This window comes from Euprymna scolopes, chromosome 3 (assembly GCF_053919585.1).
Source record: "Euprymna scolopes isolate OS-2025 chromosome 3, ASM5391958v1, whole genome shotgun sequence".
NCBI classification, from domain to species: Eukaryota; Metazoa; Mollusca; class Cephalopoda; order Sepiida; family Sepiolidae; genus Euprymna; species Euprymna scolopes.
In genome coordinates, this window is record NC_136484.1 from 51852782 (window position 1) to 51874696 (window position 21915).

The 21915-nt window shown below is 34.5% G+C and overlaps 1 protein-coding gene across 4 annotated transcripts in view; it reads left to right on the forward strand.

Moving 5' to 3' along the window:
• Positions 1–21915, forward strand: part of LOC145254898 (zeta-sarcoglycan-like) — a 367875-nt gene that overhangs the window by 246286 nt on the left and 99674 nt on the right. For all 4 annotated transcript variants that reach the window (XM_080113835.1, XM_080113844.1, XM_080113851.1 and 1 more), the window contains exon 2: positions 7461–7634. In XM_080113835.1, the coding sequence (XP_079969961.1) occupies positions 7461–7634 (174 nt within the window). The remainder of the gene's footprint in view (positions 1–7460; positions 7635–21915) is intronic.

Here is a 21915-nt window from a genome sequence, read left to right on the forward strand (position 1 = left end):
TGTCATGTATTTTTCTTTTTTTTTTTTTTTTTGTATTAAGTCAAACATGGTACGATTTTCTTTTAAATTATTTCTTTAGGTACGTGAACTTCATTTTCGACCTGAAGACATACAGCGAGAGGCATCAGCATTTGATGAAAGGACTGGAAAAACAATTAGTGTTAAATTAAAAAATCCCTATCTTAAGGATGGTGCTATTCCTTGAATATTACCAAACTGTCCCTCCTATTTATCGTCATCAACCACTTTTAGAGAGCCTCCTAACGCAAAGAAAATGCATTTAGAAAATTCTACTCTTAAGCGTGCATTATGTGAAAGTGTTGCTGATGAGTTAGTTACGTAAACGTAAAACTTTCCATAATATTGATGATTTAGAAAAAAAAATTAACGTTTATAGATAAAAATTATTGGACTTCTATTAGGCAAGACAATACCATCATTATATGCCATATAAAGAGATGCCCATGCCCAAAAATAAAAATGTCTATGGTGATTGAACCGGACTTGGCTGTTAGAGTATTCTGTAGTGATGTAGAAATGAGTGCTATAGGGGAGTATAGAATTCCTAAACATGTAACAGAGGAAAATACTCTGCAGATTTTGATGGAAAGCATGAAAAAAATGGGCATCGAAGAACAGGAAATGAAAATTTCTAATATAAGTTCTTTATCAAAATTAATCTTATCATTTTTGCTATTGGTGCAAGATGAACCATTTAAATATTTTAATGCCATTAAGTTCATATTAATTAACATAATGACAATGAATAAGGTTAATTATTTGAGTGAAATTATGGTATTTTCTTCCTTATTATATAGCTGCTCCCCTAGAGGGTACAGACTGTTAAGAGACACTAAAAATGTCATTTTACCATGCTATTCAACCATTCGAAGATTAACCTTATCAACTTCTTTGAATCCTGTCATTGAACAACACGATAACAATTTTCTCATGTATATTAAAAGTAAGTTCAAGTTACTAATGCAGAATGACATCACAGTATCTTTACTTGTTGATGAAATACATCTCAAACCTTATCTTGATTATAAAGGTGGTAATATTGTTGGCTTAGCTAACAACAGCAGTGAACCTGCCACAAGTGCATTTGCTTTCATGCTTAGCAGTGTATTCTCACAATATAATGATGTTGTGCATGTTATGCCAACTAAATGTCTTCTAGCTAAGAACTTATTTGACATAATTAAACGTGTAATAATTGGCTTAGAAGATATAGGGTTTAAGGTATTATCTGTTATAACAGATAATAATACAATAAATAAAAAAGCTATGATTTTCTTTTGTAGCCCATCAAAGCTTTCAATTGTATATCCCCATCCAGTTAGAACGTCTAGCCCTCTTTTCTTCTTATTCGACTCAGTGCATATATTAAAATATTAAAATGCATTAGGAACAATTGGCTTGGCCAAAAAGATGAACGTAAATGCATGATGTTTCCAAAGTTTTGTTATAATGGAAATCATGAATTAGATAACATCCAAAGTGCTCCATTTTCTAGTTTACACAAACTTTATGCCCTAGAATCTCAATCACTTGTGAAATATTGCTATAAGTTGACTTCAAAAGCTCTTTCTCCGACTACTTTTGAAAGGCAAAATGTTAATTTGGTTTTGGAAATTTTCAACGAATATACTATTCAAGGTTTGCTAACCTTAGGAAAACAGGAATGCTTGCCAAATTATACAGAAATCGCAGAATACATTCAAATATTTTATATTTGGTGGACAATACTGAATGTGAAAACACCATATAAAGGTTGTTGACTTCGTAATAAATATGCTAATCCACTTACATTAAATAGTGATAATTATAGTTTCCTAAATGTGTTCTGTGACTGGTTAGAAACTTGGAATGGCATTCCTGGAAGAACTGGTAAGTTAACAAAGGAAACATATACTGCTTTACACCATACTACTTACGCAATTTTAGAATTGGCTAAATATTGTATAAATGTACTGAACATGGTGTATATATTACCAGGAAAGTTTCAGACAGATAACCTTGAGGCAAGGTTTGGCCAGTATCGACAACTTAGTGGAGATCAGTATAATATATCGATACGTCAGGTGTATGAATGTGAAAAAAACTCAGAATGTTGTCAGTTTTAAAATTGAGCTTACCAATTAATAATCGAACTATTGAATTGAAAAATTTTAAAGAAACTAACTGGGATGAAATGACAAGGTAGCAAAAGTTACATGTTTATAAATTTAACATAGATGTAACAGAAGATGATGTTAATCAATGCCAGGAAATACTTCCTGTTATATTATACTAAGCAGGTTATTGCTGTCATGCAGTTTTCAAAAAACTGAAATGCAATAGCTGCAAAAATTTAATATCCGGGAGAGAGGCTGTTGAAGAAATAGCTGAATTAAACAGCTACTTTCAGGGTATTAACAGAGGTTCTCTGCTATAACTAATAATTTTGTCTCATATAATTATATAGTTATAAACAAACTTACAAAATGCGATTCTTTTTTACATTCAATTCATCAGAGAAAATTAGCCATGTACATAACTTTAGATATTTTGGCTGATCAAAATCGATTATTTCATGTTGACTATTGTGATGAGGGGCACACTATTCAGCAAATTGAAAAAATGATGATATGGAGTTCATCGAATTCCCTTATAAACAATTTTTGTCACAAAGAGAATGACAATATTAGTAAAAAAAAAATATATCAGAAAAAGAAAAATTCAAACTATTAATTAAATTCTACAACAGATTTTTGAAAAGTTTTAATATTCAATGTTTGAAATATTTCTGCCTTAGTAACTTTGTTTATACTAACATTTGTTTGAATTTAATTTTTAACTTATTGTTTGTTATTCAGTTAAACTAATTGTTCGTTATTCAGTTAAACTAATTTATTGTTCGTTATTCAGTTAAACTAATTTATTGTTCTTTTTCAGTTAAACTAATTTATTGTTCGTTTTTCAGTTAAACTAATTTATTGTTCGTTTTTCAGTTAAACTAATTTATTGTTCGTATTTCAGTTAAACTAATTTATTGTTCGTATTTCAGTTAAACTAATTTATCGTTTGTTTTTCAGTTTTGATTTTTAAAATATTGTTTTTTTATTTAAAAATATTTATTGTTCATTTTTATTTATTTCTATTGAATAAACTTCAGTTTCATACAAATCAAATCGTATTCTTTTTCTTTTTAAACTTTTTAACAACTTTCTCCTTTTCAATTCGTTTTTTATTATTAATATTTTTATTAATAATATTGGACGAGTTTCAGTTTTTTAATCCAATTTTGAAGTTTTCTAACGCTTTCTGTAAAAAATGTCTGCTCATTATCGACAGTCTGTGTTCGATTTATCTTGCTTGCTAGGATCTATGGCGATGACGTTATTTTTCAGCTGACATGTCATCTATGACGATGGTCACGCAATTACCCAGTATGGGCATAGCTCGGACAGAATGGAAATCTGTTGAATTTGTAGTGCTTAATTGAAGAACAGAATGAATAAAAATATAAGCAAAAAAGTAAATACAAATTTGCATATAATCAAACAAAGAGTGAAGTGGGGTTGTGTAGGAAGAAAAAAAAATTGTCATTTTGTGAGGATGTTTTTTGGGTTTTTTTTTTTCTTTTTAAGGGGAAATTTTTTAAAATTTAATTGAATATTTCGTTTTTATAAAATAAATCAGGTTTTACAAAATTTCCATCAGCCCCAAAAAATCTTTTATTAGATTAAAAAAAAAAAAAAATTAAAATATTTGTCCTTTGGTTCACATAGTTTCTAATATGCATAAGACTATTACAAATGATACAATAATACACCCTAAACAATGCTTTAAGCAAACTATATTAACTTCATTAAATAACATGGCCGACTATTATGTCTCAGAATTTTTTGAGATGAGGATTAATAATTTGTATTATTTGGATTATTCTTGCAAAAATTTCGAACTGAACGCTTTATTTAAACCATGGGAGTATGTTGTACTTAAGTTAATTCATTTCGAAAAATATTTATGCTAATATTATAAACAGTACAAATACTCAGTCAGCTGCTAGTGTTCACTGAATTACCTTCCTTAGTATCACAAGTTGACCCAGCGCTGCCTGGGTTTTAAAATATTTTTTGCATATATGTCCATGTTAAAAGAAAGTATGGGATGCTAATTACATGTAACTAGTTACATGTAATTATTGCAGCATCGTTTGGTGATTAAATTATTAACTGAACTGAATTGTTATAACTAATTTTATTAAAGTAATGTAGTTTTAATCTATAAAATTATTGGATGTAAATAGCTTTCAACACTTTCGATCTGGGAACGGTTTGTAAAGAATTTTAAAACCGGAAATGACTTCCTATTCAACAGTTTATGTTATCGAATTCTTTGCAAATGTCAAAGGACCGCTAAGTAATTCATTAACTTTTTTCAACTATTAACAGAAGATTAAAATGACTGATTTATTTAAGAATAATCCGAGATGCATTATGGTGAATTTAATTTCGTAACTAAGTCATTTTTTTTTTTTTAATAAGTTATTTTTGGTACTTTACGCTATTACATTTATCATTTCGATAAATAATTGATTAATAGCAAATAATAAAAATGTGTAAGTCACACACACACACACACACACACACACACTGAATGTAGCCGTGCAAATTTATTAATACAGATATTATTTGAAATGCGACTTTTTAAGCCAATCTTAGAAAGATGACATATATTATGTAATTTGGTTTCGTTGTTTTTTTTTTTTTTTACGGCATATCAACCCTTTTTCAGGTTATTTAATGCCGAATTCAGTAATTTGGAAAAAATTGTTATACCTCAAGTTCTTTATATCGTCATATTCGTTGTGTTTGGTTGGGTTGTTTTGTAGAAAAAAAATTCTTGTTTTTTACTTTGCAGAACATGATTGAGTTTTGCAAAGAGTAAAGAAAAAAAACAATAATAATGTTTGGTGAATTTTAAGTCAGGAATTCAGTATCTTCAGGCGGCCTGATCTGCTAGCAGCAGGAAGGATGTAATATGTAATTAAAACTATGTATAAAAATTGTAAGCCATGTTTAGTTTCAGAACAGTTTCCGATGGTTAGTTGTTCTATACAAGCCCTGAAGGTGACTGATTCTCAGTAGACAGTTCTTGTGTTGGAAGCGACAGAGCAAAAGATTCTTCCCGTGTTGACACAAAGAAAACACAAGCAATGTTGCTAAAGAAAAGGTTTAATTTTTATGGAGCAATTCTGGTTTCTGATTGGTTGGTCGCAGAACGTGAATTGATTTGATTCGTCAGTTCCTAGCAGCATCGTTTATAAATAGAATCTCCCAATTGTGAGGGAGCATACTCCTCATTAGTCACAAATATTGCGACATAAAAGCAAAACTTTTGCTGTAATATCTTTTTTCTGACTTCTTCATTAATTATCTCAACAGCAACAATTATAGGCATCCTCTTTTTTTTATTTCCGTGTGTCAGAAAACTGCACAGCATCGATTACATTTGGAAACCTTTCTTTAATTTTTGTCATGCTCTGAATTGCTTAAGTATGAAATAACCTGCTTGCATCAGTTGTTGGCTGCTGAGACATCCTTTGAAGTCATCATGTTTCCCGAAATTTATCAAAACGACCTCTGGTGTCCCCCCCCCACTGCACATGTGCACTTCTTATTAGTTATCGTGCACCTGGTGACTTTATTTTTTGTATTCACTAGGAGTTCTCACACAGGCCATAATCTGAGATTACTCATTGATAACCGGTGATGTTCCTTGGGATCTGAGTGATAAAGTCTCCCCAGATTTCCAGTACTCTTCACCTCCTTCAATAACCATTGCAAATGATTTTGCCTTATCGCAACAACCGTTTACCATTGATTACTTGCTGGCAATGACCATTGGTTTTCACTGGAATTTGAATGACAGTAAGTTTCCCTAAGGTTCCAGTGGAAGTCTGGTTAATGTTTTCTCTCCTTGATACTTCCATCCTCCTTGACGCTTCACACCTACAAGGTGCCTTCAATAAGTTTCCAGACAGTTTTCGTCTGGGTACTTTTATGAATAGTATACACACGAAACTCTTGTCCCCTTCAAAGTAATCTCCTCTGGCTGCAATGTACTTGTACCATTCCGACAAATTCTGGAAGGACCTAATCCCTTGCGTGAACGTGTCAATGACCTTTGTCACAGCCTCTTTCATTTCAGTTGTGTCATAACGACAGCCTTTCAGGTTTTCCTTGAGCTTAGGGAATAACCAAAAGTCACAGGGAGCAAGGTCTGGACTATAGGGAGGGTGAGGAACTGTCTTGATGTCCATCTTGGTCAAATAGTTTGTGATAAGGATGGAGTTGTGTATTGGTGCATTGTCTTAGTGGAAATGCCACTGACCCGATTTGAACAGTGCTTGCCTATTCCAACGAAATCTCTTACTGAACGCCCTTAAAACCTCAACATAACATTCCTTGTTGGCTGTCTCTCCAGTGGGAACCCAGTGCATTTAGATCATGCACGTGCTGTCAAAAAAGGGATCATAAGTTTCTGGGTGGATTTGCTCTGTCTAGCCTTCTTGAGGGAATCAGCATGTTTCCACTGGGAACTCTATCTCTTGGTCTCTGAGTCATAACAGTAGATTCAGTTTTCATCGCAGGTTACCTGAGCATCAATATTTGCGAAATCTGAATTGATCAGCCTGACCATCTCTCTGCTGTTATGACAGTGTTTTTCTTTCTGATCTTCTCTGAGTATCCTTGGGACAAAATTTGCACAAATCTTCCGCATCTTCAGTTCCTTGATAATAATTGTGTGTACAGTTCCCGCACTGACATCAAACTGTGCACTTATTGTCTCTATAAACACACAATGGTCTTTATCCATGAAATTCTTTATTTGGCCAATCAACTCAGGTGTTCTGACTTCATTACTCTTCTCTAACCTCTCATCATCCTTCATAGAATCCCTGCCTTCCTTGATTCGCTTATGCCACTCAAAACCTGATGTTCAATTCATGCAAGGTTATCCAAAAGCAGTCTGAAGCGTTCCATACGTTTCTATGGCTTTTTTTCCAAGTTTAAAACAGAATTTTATTGCATATCGTTTACGTCCAATTTGCATTTTTGAAATTCACCAGCTGTGACAATCAGTCTTTAGTAGAGTGTATTCCAATTCCAGCTGTAGCTGTTCATTTGAACCTGAAATCATAAAAATTAGTCAGTCATCTCATAAGATGTATAGCAATAACATACTGAATTTTCAAGAGTCTACAACAGTTTTAAATGTCTCAACAAAAAAGTTTTGAAACTTATTGAAAGCACTTCGTATTTTGTGTTAAGCTGATACCCATTTCTTTTCTTTCTTTCTTTCTTTTTGTTTTAATTATTTTATTATTATTATTATTATTATTATTATTATTATTATTATTATTATTGCAGGGAGGGACAGTTATTATAATTTTCTTTTTTCTTTTCCAGGATACAATGAGGCCAGGTCACTTGACTAACGAGCCGTATGACGGCTATATACCTGTTGGCATTTATGGTTGGAGAAAACGATGTCTTTACGCGTTCATCCTTCTTCTTATGATCATTGTTATTATGAACTTGGCACTTACCGTATGGATTCTGCGAGTCTTGGATTTTTCTATTGTGAGTTACAATTTCGTTTCATCTTTTTATTTCTTTATTTTAAATTTATTAAACCAATACTTGCATCTCACTGTACATGCACAATAAACAAAAATTAGTGTAATAGGCAAAAAACAAAAACTGTATAGAACCAGAAAAATTAAAACAGAATCATGTTGATTTTATTTCAATATTTCGTTTCATTTATGAAACTTTGTCAAGAAAAGCATTTATTGAATAGAGTAGATGTGTGTATATATATATATATATATATATATATATATATATATATATATATATATATATATATATATATATATATATATAAAGGATAGTTAGAGTAGGAAGGATTAAGTTTTTGGCAATAGGCCGCACATTGGGTGCATGATTAAAAATGATTTGACGGTGTTTTTCGTGATGAGGATTTAATGTAGAGGATTTTTTTTCTTTGGTTTTTGTCGTTTATGCCTGTCAGGCTCAAGTTCGTTTTTGATAAATCTTAAAATTTTATAAACATGATCCAACTTTAAAATTACATGTTTTGCTTGCGATAATAACCCGATATATAATGTACATTAAAATTGGCGTTGGATTGATTGAGAGTTTTGAAGTTATATATATATATATATATATATATATATATATATATATATATATATATATATATATATAGTGTAAAATTTTGTTGAAAATTCAAAGACTCACGTTTTCTTTATTATAAACTTCGTTTATTTCCTGGATTTTTTTTTCCATTACAGCTGTTTCATTAGTGGGTAGGCAATTTTATGATTTATGTGTCCATAAAAATATCCTGCTCCCACCAACTTCTTCAGATGCTTATCCATTAGATTTTTACAACAAAAAGTATATTTTTAACATGCTGAACATCGTATTCGAGTAAAAAGATTTCCAAAGCCATGCCTCCTCACTTCTTCCATCTTTTGGTGTTATGTGAAGATAGTTTTCCGTTTTAACCCATGGTTTCGTATTTTTATTTTTTATTTATTTTTGTTTTAATTTCCCCTTTTTTTCTATTTGTTTTTTCCAATTTATCATGTAATTTTATATAATTTTATTTCTACATTTATGCATGTTTATTTTAATATTCCTGTTTTTCTTGGTACCCACCTTTAAACAGAAAAATCGAGTAATAATACGAATTCAAACACCAAGAAAAAATTATATAAAAATATATGATAATTGCAAAAAACAATAGAAAAAAAAGGGGAAATTAAAACAAAAATAAATAATTAATAAATAAGAAATAAATAGAAACAGGAAACTACGAGTTAAAATGGAAAACTATCTTCACATAACACCAAAAGATGGAGGAAGTGAGGAGGCATGGCTTTGGAAATCTTTTTACCCGAATACGATGTTCAGCATGTTAAAAATATACCTTTTGTTGTAAAAATCTAATGGATCAACATCTGAAGAAGTTGGTGGGGACAGGATATTTTTATGGACACATAAATCGTAAAATTGCCTACCCACTAATGAAACAACTGTAATGGAAAAAATCCAGGAAATAAACGAAGGTTATAAAAAAGAAAACGTGAGTCTTTGAATTTTCAACAAAATTTTACACTATATATGCTCTGCACCTATTAAATAGATACATTGAGCTTAACTCCAAATTAGCGGGGACTGGTTTTAAAATAACAATCTAGACCCGTTAAATGAAAACAGTATACATTGAAAGTAACGATATTTCAAAAACAAACTTTAAAATAAAAAATTATATATATATATATATATATATATATATATAACTACTTCATTTACTCACATAAATATACGAATGTATAAATTTATGCGTAAACTTTAAGTATTTACTTCAACAGTGCTCAATACGTAGGTAGAGCTAGTTAGTAAGTTATAAAATATATATGGCGATTAAGCTACACTGAATATTCCGCGTATATATATATATATATATATATATATATATATATATACATATATATATATATAATTTTGCCTGTTAAGCTTAAGTTTGAAATATAGGGTGACACCCCCAAAATGCCACCCATAGAATCAGCATTTATCATGATCAAATAAGCCTGGATATGATGTAAAGAATTAATTCTGACTTACTCCTCTCTTAGGCATTGCTCTGATTTTCAAAAATCCTACCTTAGAGATGGGAAGACGATTAAAAAAAAAAAATTATCTCCCCGCATGTTGGGATAAGCATACTATCTCAGTTGTGTTTTGAAATAGTAGTGGCCATTGCACTTCAATGATGCAATATAAGCTACTAAAGGATTGAATTGAATAATATACTTATATTCTGCTTAATATTATAAGAAGTGAATTGAAACTAGCCAGACTTATTATAAGGAGTGAATTGAAATTGTCTTACAAATGAGACAGAAATGCCAAACAAGCCTGCTATAGCAATAGCCCAAAAAGAGTCGCCAGAAATACACTAAAACCTTCCATTGCAAAAAATTGGAAGAATGGGTCAATTAACAGTGTGCAAAGTATTTAATGGATGAATTGACTCCGGAATTTTTTTTTTTTTTTTGGGGGGGGGGGGTCACCACGTATCAAGGCCTAAAGACCACTCGAGGATAAGGGTTAATGAATGTAAGGTGGTAGTTTAGTAATCGTTAATGGTGTAAATTGGGTAGAATTTGATTATTTATGGGGACTGATCAACAAGAACTTGCATTGGATTTGGAGGCTACTATGTTGTATTTGATTGGGAAGCAGGACAGCGGAACAGGCGGGCAGTTCTGGGAAAGAAACTTTGTTCGTGGAATCTGCGTTTAGATTTAGTCACAGACAGTGGGGGGAAATCGTTTATAGTGGTTGTAGTTAGTCGAGTGTTTTTTTGTGAAAGTTTGACGAGAGAGAACTATAGATTGGAGTTCAGTCGAGCACTTGCCATGAAAATAACGATAGGGCAGAGATTTTCTTGTTTTCCCGTTTTCCATCAAGTATATATCACATAGGAACTGTTCTACTATATTATTGCACACACCTTAGGGAATAAATGTTCACTTGGCTTTAGATCGCTTAAACCGAATTTGCAGAAGATTCTTCATTGTGCTTCTTTGAGGAAAAAATATAAGCTGTTTGTCAAATTAGTGTCATGTCTTTTTTACTCCCAAACAAGGCATGTTATCACGTGAAATGTAAAGAGATACTATTTGGGATCATATCTAACAAGGGACTATGTGGGGAGTTGAGCAGCAAGATATCTGTTCGCATTACATTTAAATTCAGCAGGTTAGTACAGTCAGGAAAACAAGAAACATGGAAAGAATTCCAAAGTCTAGCAGTCCAAGGGAAGAAACTATTAGAGTAAAAGGCTTTCCGACATTTAGGGACCTCAACAGTGAAGAGGTAGGATTTTGCTGCTTGTCGGGTTAGTCGGGAGCATGTACTTGATGTTGTACATTTTATTTTAAAAATGAGAAGAAACTTTATTCACAAAAATGTAGGCACATAAAACCAAGAATAGTTAAAACAAGGAATCTTTTTGACAAAAAAAAAAAAAAAAAGCTCTGAAGTATTTTTCCTTTCCAACATCTGTTTCCATTTGTAATTCGCTTCCAGAAAAAAAAAAAGGTAAATTCTGATTCCAGTCACACCTGACTGCTACAATTATATACCAACCAACCTGATAAGTTAGGGGAGTTTGACAGCCATATATAAAGAAGGTATCAGATTAGCTTTATTAACGTTGACTCCGCCTCCATTAAACCGTCAAGACTTTTGATTGGTTGCTGACTTGATGGGCAGGTCAGCTGTGTCTTCATTTCATTTCAATTCTCCTCCTCCCCCTCTCTTCGACTCCTTAAGAAATGTGATCCCCTGTCGCTGGTAGTACACCTTGTGCCTTTCCATATGAATGGTATTTCACTTACCATCTACCATCATCAAATTTTACTACTTTCTACATGCCATTCACTTCAGGAAGGCATAAAGAATAAAAAGCTGAACACAATATCATCCAAGGTTTTTAGTTACGACCTTTGACTCTAAAATCTTTCAGACAGTGCCAGAAGAGATTTTATCTTTGTCGTTCAAAACTCAAAGCAAAAAATAAAGAAAACGTATGGCAGTTTTTTTTGTTTTTTGTTTTTTAAGCAAAATTCACAGGTGTTGACCAAAGGCAGTCAAGTATTTTATTTATTTGTTTTATACGTTGTTTTTTGTTTTTTCAAAGATGCGTCCTCGCTTCTCTTTGGGAGGCTTTGTCTGAAATCACATGTTGATACGATTTCCATGTTTGATAAGATTGAATGGATGCGTCTTATTTTAAATGTGTCCATACATTTTTATAAGAAACGTTGTTTGTCTGTCAAGTTTAAGTTTGAATTTCTGCAGTTCAATACATTTCCTGATCATTTCGATATGCCTCTTCTTGTCTGCAGCTATTTCACTCTTACAATGATTTCTAGCATCTATGTATTTTTGCCTATTTTTTATACTAGACGAGTGTATGCTGCCTTTGCATAATTGTAGCTGCAAAATTTAAGGTGGAGCATTGTGGCTTGCTATGGTACTTTCATGTGGGAACATGTGCTTCAATGCCTGCTTTGCACCATTTGGTCATCTCATTCGCACACTCTTCAGCAAGAAGAGAAACGATATTAGTCCATGGGGCATCTCTGATGACTTCTCAATCAGCCTTTTTTTTTTTTGTAGTACTTTGTCATTTGGAGCAACGGCTCCCTGACGAGGTTTGGATTTAAGGGTGATATCTACCGATTGGCCTTCTTAAGTACACTATGAGCATTTATCACACAATTCTCGACTACCATGGTTAGGAATAAGTCTAGAAGTGAGGCTTGCTGATTGATCTTAACTATCTGGTAGGTGGATCGAGAACATGACTGTAAAGAAATTAGCTATAGAGAAACTATGAGTGCAGTGACCAGCTGCGTCTGTAACTTCAGCTGAAGTTTAAAAATGGTCATTTTTGGATTGTCAAGTTTAAAATGGTATTTTCTTTGGTTTGTCACACATACATTAAAAATGGCATTTTCATCAGTCTGTCAATCTTAATTTTGAAATAGCATTTTCTTTGGTCTTTCATATTTAAGATTGCAATAGCAAATATCCATGCACTTTTTTAAAAATATTATATGTACAATAAGAAACACATTTTTCTTAGGCAAAGACAAAAACATAAGATTTTCAATAACAAAATAGGTTAGAAAAGTTTATACCTTGGTTTTTAAGGGAGGTTATGTTTGATCAACACTGCTGAGGAGCCATATACTGTTTTGTTTTTAAATCAACGAAAGTTTATCATGCTAAACAACTAAACCTAAAAATATTGACTAGCATAAATTCTTGGAAGCTAACTAATAGTGATTATAAAAAATTGGTTGACTTACAAGCAGAAGAATTTTTAAAGGACTCGGATCTAAAAGTTTGTTTTTTATAGTTTTAAAGAGTGTAAAAACTTAAAAAAAAAAAAAAATGAAACACATGTAAGACATAATATCAAAATTTAAGTATCTACTTAAAAAAAAATCTGAAGAATGAAAAAAAAATTTATCAGTATGAATTGATTCTATCTTTTGGCATTTGGAATGATAACTAAAAGTATGCATGCTCTGAAGGTGGGAATTCACTTTCATTGAGCTTAATATTTGTTACAATTCGAAATATAATTTATAGAATACTAGCCTGAGTGCTCGGCATTGTCCAGGCATGTCGAGGTGTGTGTAAGGGGTTTGGTTGAGCAACCAAAGCCCCCCCCCCCAAAAAAAATGAATTAAAATGCTCAAAATAGCAGTGAGTACCCATGCGAGTGCAAAAAAAAAAAAAAAAAATAGGAGTAGTAGGAGGCAGGCTCGAACAAGTAATGCGCAAGAGAAAAAGGTGAAAAAATGCAAACGGTCTTATCGATGCGCCCACCGCGGTTGTGACATCACAAGTGTTCAAAATAACTTGTTTTATGCGACATCGTTCACACGAGGTTTGAATGACTTACAAAAATGTCAACGAAAAAAACTGACCCCTCCTTGTAAATAACGGCCTAGTTGACGGTGAAAGAATGAATGTTTTTTGACCAATTTATTTTTTTATATTATTCGGCCGAGAGACTGAGCTTTCAAACGATATCAATTTTGTCAGTGGTGGTCGTGTGTGTCGAAAGTTTTAGCGAGACCTACAAACCAAACACACATACATTCTGACAGACGTTTGAGATTTATATAATAGAAGATATGCCTCAAGAGTATATACTTTCTAATAATTGTAAGCAATATAATGTAATATGAGGGAGATAGATATCCTGTCACCATTATTTCTGCTTTTAATTCCTTAAGGATTTTTTTCTTTTTTCATTTTAAAATTGTTTTCTGGTGAAGAGTTATGCTTATTTTATTACAGACGACATTCTAACATTCATTCCAGTCAAGCGATTTCCAAAATTTTAAATTAAATAATTTAATTTGAAAAAACAAAAATGACTAAAGAGTCTGGGACGAAAAATTGACGAAGTTTACCGTTTACCCCCCACCTACCTCCTCATAGTGTGAAGCCAAGGCTAAATTTGAGAAAACAAACTGAATTAAGAAAACAGGACAAGAAAGTTATTAAAAGTAAGAATAGTTAAAAAAAAAAAAAAAAGAAAAGAAAGAGAAAACTTTTGGGAAATGGCAAGGATTTAAATTCATTGTATTATGTAAAAAGGAAACCTTTATTTTTCTTTATATAGCAAAAAAAGATTTCTGTATATTTGTAAATGATTTTAACAAAAAAAGTAATAAACGAACAAGAGTTAAACATAAACATTGTTGACGTCTATACAATACTGGGTAAATCCGTTATCCTTGTGTAATCTACAGGGTGGTCAAAAAGTCAGGTAACATTTTAAAGAAAAACGATATTAGCAATACACGTATATTTAAGTACCATACATTGAAATATAAAATGAAACAAACATGAAATATGTTTATTTTGTTAATTGTCGTCCATTTCTCTCTATCAATCGCTGGAAGCGATTAACCACTGATTGTGTAACACGTGTAATCATGTCAGCTGATATCCGCGCAATCTCCTCTTCAATAAATAACTTTAAAGACGCTATTGTATCAGGCTTCTTGCCATAAACGCTATCCTTTACATAGCCCCAAAGCCAGAAATCAGGAGGGGTAGTTTATATATTACACTCAAATATTTAAACAAATAATATTAAACGAATAGAGATTATAATGGATCATATTGTTTTTTCTACCTTCAACATGTTACCTGACTTTTTGACCACCCTGTATACTAATCTTTAGGCTATTAGACCTAGGAATGTGAATTTTAAAAGCAATATTCCCCTGGCTATGTCGGTTATCTTCCACAGCAAAGGGTATATATCTTTAAAAATGTTCCTTGGGAAAGCATTAAACCCTCACTGAGAATTTTTTGCTTTTGATTTTAAATGAATCTGAACCATATTTAAATGACACCAAATTATATAGCCTTTAAAAATTTTTAGTCAGTTTTTATCGTTGTTGCATCGTTGAGTGGAAAACAATACACAGATATAAAATATAGAGTAGATTTATTCCCTTAGGTACAATAATAGAAGTCCGTGTCAGGAAGCCACAGCTGGAAGTGAGTTAAGTAAACCGCTAAGTGTTCACATTCCAACTCACAGCTTCAATTGAGTCTAACCAGTTTTGCTCTCCTTGAATTCATTAATCCAGGTCAATACACATTGTAAAATCCTCTAAGTTTATTTCATTAATAATTAACTTTAGTCGTATACTCTTTTTATTTTTGTTGTTTGTTTCAGTTTCACCAAAGTATGTTAATGTACTTGGGGGTTTGTTTCTTACGTAATTATTAAACAATCAGTTATCAATATCGTTTGGATTACTGTTCTTATCATGAATGTTGTTTGCGAAACTGATAAAAGTGCTAAGTAATAATCACTTCAAAGTGACAGTCTTCTGGAGGTTGAAATTCTATTCAGACGACACTAAGAATGCAATTACAAATTAAGACTTTTAACCGGTTACGGCTGAGAGAATGAGAACAATCCACCCCCACCCCTCATGGACTGAAAGGTTTATGTTTAAAATCTCATACAGTACTGGGACTGCTATATTGCTAATTGTTATGGCTTTTCCTTATTATGGTTTACAAAAAATATATACATTTTTTCACTACTTTTTCTTCATTACTTTCCTCTCTGCCCTGCTCTATCCAAGTCTGTCGACCTATTCCACAGATCCTAAAACTCCATCATGAAAAGTCTCCAGAAAAAATACACGATTAAACCCTGAACTCCAACTTCCAACATAGACTCCCACTACCATGTCTCCTTCTCCAACATCAGGGGTCTACGTTCCAACCTTCTAGAGGTTGAAATCTAATTACAGGAGTTCCAAACCAGGCCTATTATTCCAAAGTGTAACTGGCATTGGACTGACTATTTCCATAGATGAGTTCCTAATTAAAGGCTATTCTAATTTAACATGCAAATCTGACCTCCAAGATCGCCATGGGTATGAGATATGTGCCTACATTAGAGATGGCTTTCCATGTAGTAGGGACATCTCACAAGAAGATCCTAAATTGGCCTATATGTGCTTTTGGATTGCACTTGCTCGCACCACTGTGTTTATATTTGCCCTCTATCGTCACCCCCCCCCCATAACAGCAGAGTTACTATCTTTAAGAGCATGTTTGAGAAAATTGACCACACCCTGTCTGCTCATGGTTCGGCTAACATTCACGTCTGTGGAGACTTCAATGTTCACAATGTGGAATAGTTAGCCCACTGAAACAAGACAGATGATGAGAGGACGTTCTGTCACGAGATCTTCATTGCTTATGACCTAACTAAGATTATTTACGAACCCAACCGTGTTCCTGACACTGATGGTCAATGTGCAAGTCTCTTAGACCTTTATCTTACAACTTGCCCTGAGCTATGTTCATCTTCCATTCTGCGTCCACTGGGATCTTCCGACCACTCTGTTGTACCAGTTAAGATAAAAAGAAATGTAATAAGTCATCAGATGTACCTCTCTATCGTACAGCATATTGATACTCTGTGGCTGACTGAGATAGCTTTTGTACATTTATATCAGATCTACCTATGCATCCCATTTTTAAAAAGAACGTGTCCTCCAGAGTATCAGAGCTGACAGAATGGTTAATTGTAGGTATTGACCACTTCATGCCTTCTAAAAAAATTCCAGCAAAAACCCAACAGCCAGCCGTGATTTTCTCCAGAATGTGCTGCTGCCATTGCTCACAAAAATCACTATTTCCGTTGCTTTCAACGTAATAGATGACTAAAGCCGTCTTCAGGACTGCCAGCAACCACCGAAAAAGAGTAATAAAGAATGCGAGAGAGTTGTATATTCAGTCTGTCAAGTTCAAGGTGGCAAAGCAGCAGCTTGATTCCCACAAATTTTGACAAATAACAAACAGGGTTCTGAATAGAAGTGTATGCTCTATCCCAACCATCATCAATGGAGTGGAGGTAATCTCGTCAGCATCAGACAAAGCCAAACTCTTTGCCAAGAACTTTGCAGCTTATTCTACCCTATGTGATTAGGGCCGCCATATTTCCTCCTGTGTCTGAAAACATGCTATGCGATATACAAATATCTGTGCATGATGTTGCCAAGCTAACATAAATCTCGATTCCAGTAAAGCAACTGGCTCTGTCGGCATTCCAATTATAGTGCTCAAAAAGCTTCAACCAGAACTAGCTCCCATACTTACAAGACTGTTTAAACATTGTCTTAAGGAGAATATCTTCCCAACAATCTGGAAAAGCTCCTTAGTATGTCCCATATTTAAAATTTCAGGTGATCGGTCATCTCCCTCTCAATACAGATCAATCAGTCTCCTGTGCATCATAAGTTGCTGAAATCTGTTCAATCGAGAAGTAGTCAACCACCTCAGCAAAATTAACCTCCTCGGTAACCTGCAGTATGGTTTCTGTTCTGCTAGATCTACAGCAGATGTGTTAACAGTTATATCTCATAGGATTAGCGAATCTCTCAATAGCTTCCTTTCTAGGACAATTGTCCTTGACATATCAAAGGTCTTTGATGGGGTATGACATAAAGGCTTACTCCACAAAATCTCCAGCTATGGTATAGCTGAAAATGTCTTAATTATTTAATCATTTCTCTCTGATAGGTTGATTGGCAGAAATCAGAAGCTCACAGTATTAATGCTGGAGCCCGTCAAGCATCCATCCTGGGCCCAGCTCCCTTCCTGATCTTAATGATCTCCCAAATTACATCCTAAGATCATTCATAGACATTTATGCTGACGATCTATGGCAACACTTCAAAGGCCATATCTGACCAAGTTCTCTCTGATTCTCTGCCCTGTGATCTTGATCATGTGGTGAAATAGGTAAAGAGGTGGCTAGTTAATTTTAATGCATCTAAAACCAAGCTTATATCATTACATCATCAATGCATCTTGGGGCAGCTTCATTTTTTCACAAACTTCTGAGTCTGACTTTTACTCCAAGGCTGCTGGAAAAATGGTGGGACCGTTCTACCACTCCAGTAGATATCTCACTGCTGATGCAATTCTCAACCTGTATAAGAGCCAAGTACGTCCAAGGATGGAGTACTGTTACCACATCTGGGCAAGAGCTGCTAGAAACAGCTTATCCTGCCTTGACAGAGTTCAAAATAGACTTTGTAGTTTAGTGGGGGATGCTCTTTTCGCTTCCCTGCAACCTCTTTCCCACAAAATAGACATTGCGAGCCTGTCTCTGCTTTATCATTATTTTCATGGCAAGTGCTCACCTGAGCTCCAATCTATGGTCCCCCCTGGCCTTACTTTCATGAAAAACACTTGTCTAGCTGAAACCACTGTCAATAATTCCCCCCACTCTTTATCTGTGCCTAAACTTAAACGTAGATTCCATGAACAAAGCTTCTTTCTTAGAACTGCACACCTGTGGAATTCTGCTTTGTTTTCCTGCCTTCCAACTAACTACAATATGGTTGTCTTCAAGTCCAACATGAACAAATTCTTGATGAGCCATCCCCTTAAGTAATCCAATTTACTCAGTTCCCACTATTAACCATCACTACCACATTTTCCCATTGAATACTGTACACTCATTAACCCTTATCCTCGAGTGTCCCCAAGGCCTTGATAAGTAGTGACTCCTTTTTAAAAAAAAAAAAAAAATCCCAAAATGAGAACTGTCATGGTTCCATTTACGTGTTAAACAGAAAGTAATTATTTACAGACTATTTTCAAAATAAATTAATCTACAAACCGTTCATATATAAAAGATATGTACAGTTTCCTAGTAAAAATGACCTAACAACGTTTAGAGTGGCAGATCTCCAACTGGACAAGAATACCAGCATGTATGACTGTACATTCGTGGCATGATTCACTGATACATTGCTGTGGTATATATTGAGTTTTGGCACGTTCAATGTTGCAAGCACCATTCCTGATAAGAACTTATTGAATGCGTTCATTTTGACAACACCTGAATTCTTGAGTGATGTGGCACCTGTTCTTGTGGTATCTACATAGATATTGATAAACGTTAGTAATTTATGCACGATTTTGAAAATACAGGGTGCCTCAAAAAATGTACTAGCACTTTGAATGGGGATAAAACCTTTGTTTATGAACATAGTGAAATCAAATAGCTTTGAATACAGAAGACAAATGCAATTGAAGAATCATGTTGGCTAATGTTCAAATTGACGACCATTATTGTCCAAACAATGCTGATAACTCGCAATAAAGGATTCGCAAACGTCATAAAATCAACTTCGTAATCTAGTAGGTGATGCCCCTTTTCTCTTCCCTGCAGAAGAGACGTTGCTCTAGCCAACCTCTGCTCTGTCGTTATTTTGATGGCAAGTGTTCTTTTGAGCTCCAATCTATGGTTCCCCTCCCGCTTGCCAAACTTTCACAAAATTCACTCGTCTAGCTAAAAACCACCATCAATAATTTCCCCCACTCTTTCTGTGGCTAAGCCTAAACGTGGATTTCATGAACAAACCTTTCTTGAAACTGCTCACCTGTGGAACACTGTTTTGCTGGCCTGCTTTCCAGTTGGCTACAACATGATCATCTTCAAGTCAAACGTAAACAGGTTCTTAAGTAATCCAATTATACCAAATTTCCACTATTAATGATTACTATGCTATTGTCGCAATGACTATTGGACACTCATTAATCCTTATCCTTGAGTGGCCTCCAAGCCTTGATAAGAGCTGACTCCTTTGTAAAAAGAAGAAAAACAGGTCATTACAGTACATTTTTTTTTTTTTTAGAAACCCTTAACATATATTGCCCATGATAGTGTAGATTTTATTTTATCTATACACTAGCTCTTACTCCTAGTGTCCCCAGGAATAAATAAGGAATCCTGTGTACTCCTGATCTAGTTCTGAACCCGTTTTTATTGTTTAACTAGCGGAGGAGGGGGTGTCATAAAATATACTTAAATATATTTTAATTCTTGCAGATTTCGTATTTATTGCAGAGCCATCATGAGGTTGTTTGCTCTGCAACTGAGAAGGCTAACATGCTTGCCAGACGGTTTGCCTCAAACTCCACACTGGACTCTGCTAACCACCCCCTCCCTGACTTTCCTTTGCGGACAGACGCCACACTAGACGATCTGAAAATCCCCCCTGCTCAGGTGCATGCTTGACAAGAAAGCTTGACACTGCAAAAGCATGTGGACCTGATCTCATCCCGGCTGTGCTATTAAAAAAGTGCACCGCCGAAGTAGCTCCAGTTCTCTCCAAACTTTACAAATACCTTAGTGAATGTTGCTTTCCTGCCTGCTGGAAAACTGCTTCTGTAGTGCCAGTTTTTAAGAATTCTGGCGAAAGAACTGACCCAGTAAATTATCGCCCCATTAGCCTCCTCCCACTTTTCGCCAAAATATTTGAGACCATAATTAACCAAGCTCTAGTCCATCACCTTACAGATGCTAAACTTCTGACTGACCAACAATATGGATTTAGGAAAGCCCGTTCCACAGCAGACATCTTAACTGTAATCTCAGAACGTATATACCATTCACTGGACAAAGCGGGGGAGAGTAGAGCGGTAGCTCTAGATATATCTAAGGCTTTTGACAGGGTATGGCATGAGGGTCTTCTCAAGAAAATCAGATCATACGGCATCACTGGAAGAATACATAACATAATTAGATCCTTCTTAGATAAGAGAAAAATCCAGGTTGTCCTCGACGATCGTACATCTAAACAATATGATATAAATGTGGGAGTGCCTCAGGGGTCTATCCTTAGACCTCTGTTATTCCTAATATTCATAAATGACCTCCCTGACAAAACTTTCTGTGAGATGGGTATGTATGCTGACGACACCACGCTCTATAACAGACACGACAAGAAAACAAATGAACACATATCTAAAGAAATGGCAAAACCACTAGAGGAAGACCTCCGATCCATAGTGGAATGGGGACAAAAATGAATGGTCACCTTCAATGCTGCCAAGACTAAACTTGTTTCCTTCAATAATTACAAGAAACCTTACCTACCGCCAATAGCAATGGCCAATGACTCTATATCTGAAAGTACATCTTTTAAACTCCTCGGCCTAACGTTCACAGGAAACATGAGTTGGAACAATTGCATTGAGAACATTGTCAGGACCGCTGCGAAGAAGGTAGGTTCTTTCTACCATGCTAGAAAGCTATTAACGCCTGAAAGTATCCTATACTTCTATAAGGCCACCATTCGCCCATGTATGGCATATTGTTGTCATATTTGGGCTGGTGCACTTGCCACTAGTCTCTCACTCCTAGACAAGGTTCAAAAGAGAGTCACCAATCTGATAGGTCCTGAACTGTCAGTTAAACTTCAACCTCTGTCACATCGACGAAATGTAGCATCCCTCTGCCTGTTCTACAAGTACTTTAATGGTGAATGCTCTGACGAACTGCAAGCACTTGTGCCCCCTCGATGTAAATACACCTGACAAACCCGACAAGCAGCTAAATCCCACCCCTTCACAGTAGAGATCCCTAGATGCAAGAGAGCCTTCTACTCCAGTAGTTTCTTCCCCAGAACAGCTAGACTTTGGAATTACCATCCGGGTCTCTGCTTCTCCGACTGTATTGATATGCAGAAGTTCAAGTGTAACGTGAACCAACATCTTGCTGCCCAACTTCCTACACAATACCCCTGATGCTTATGTCCCTGATAGTAGCCCCCTACAACAAAGTGGCAATGTGCCTTGTTTGGGGTGAAAATGCAATAAAAAAAAAAAATTCTCTATTGAATATTAGAATATTATATATAACTTTTCAAAATCACAGGAATATACACTTAATGCATTT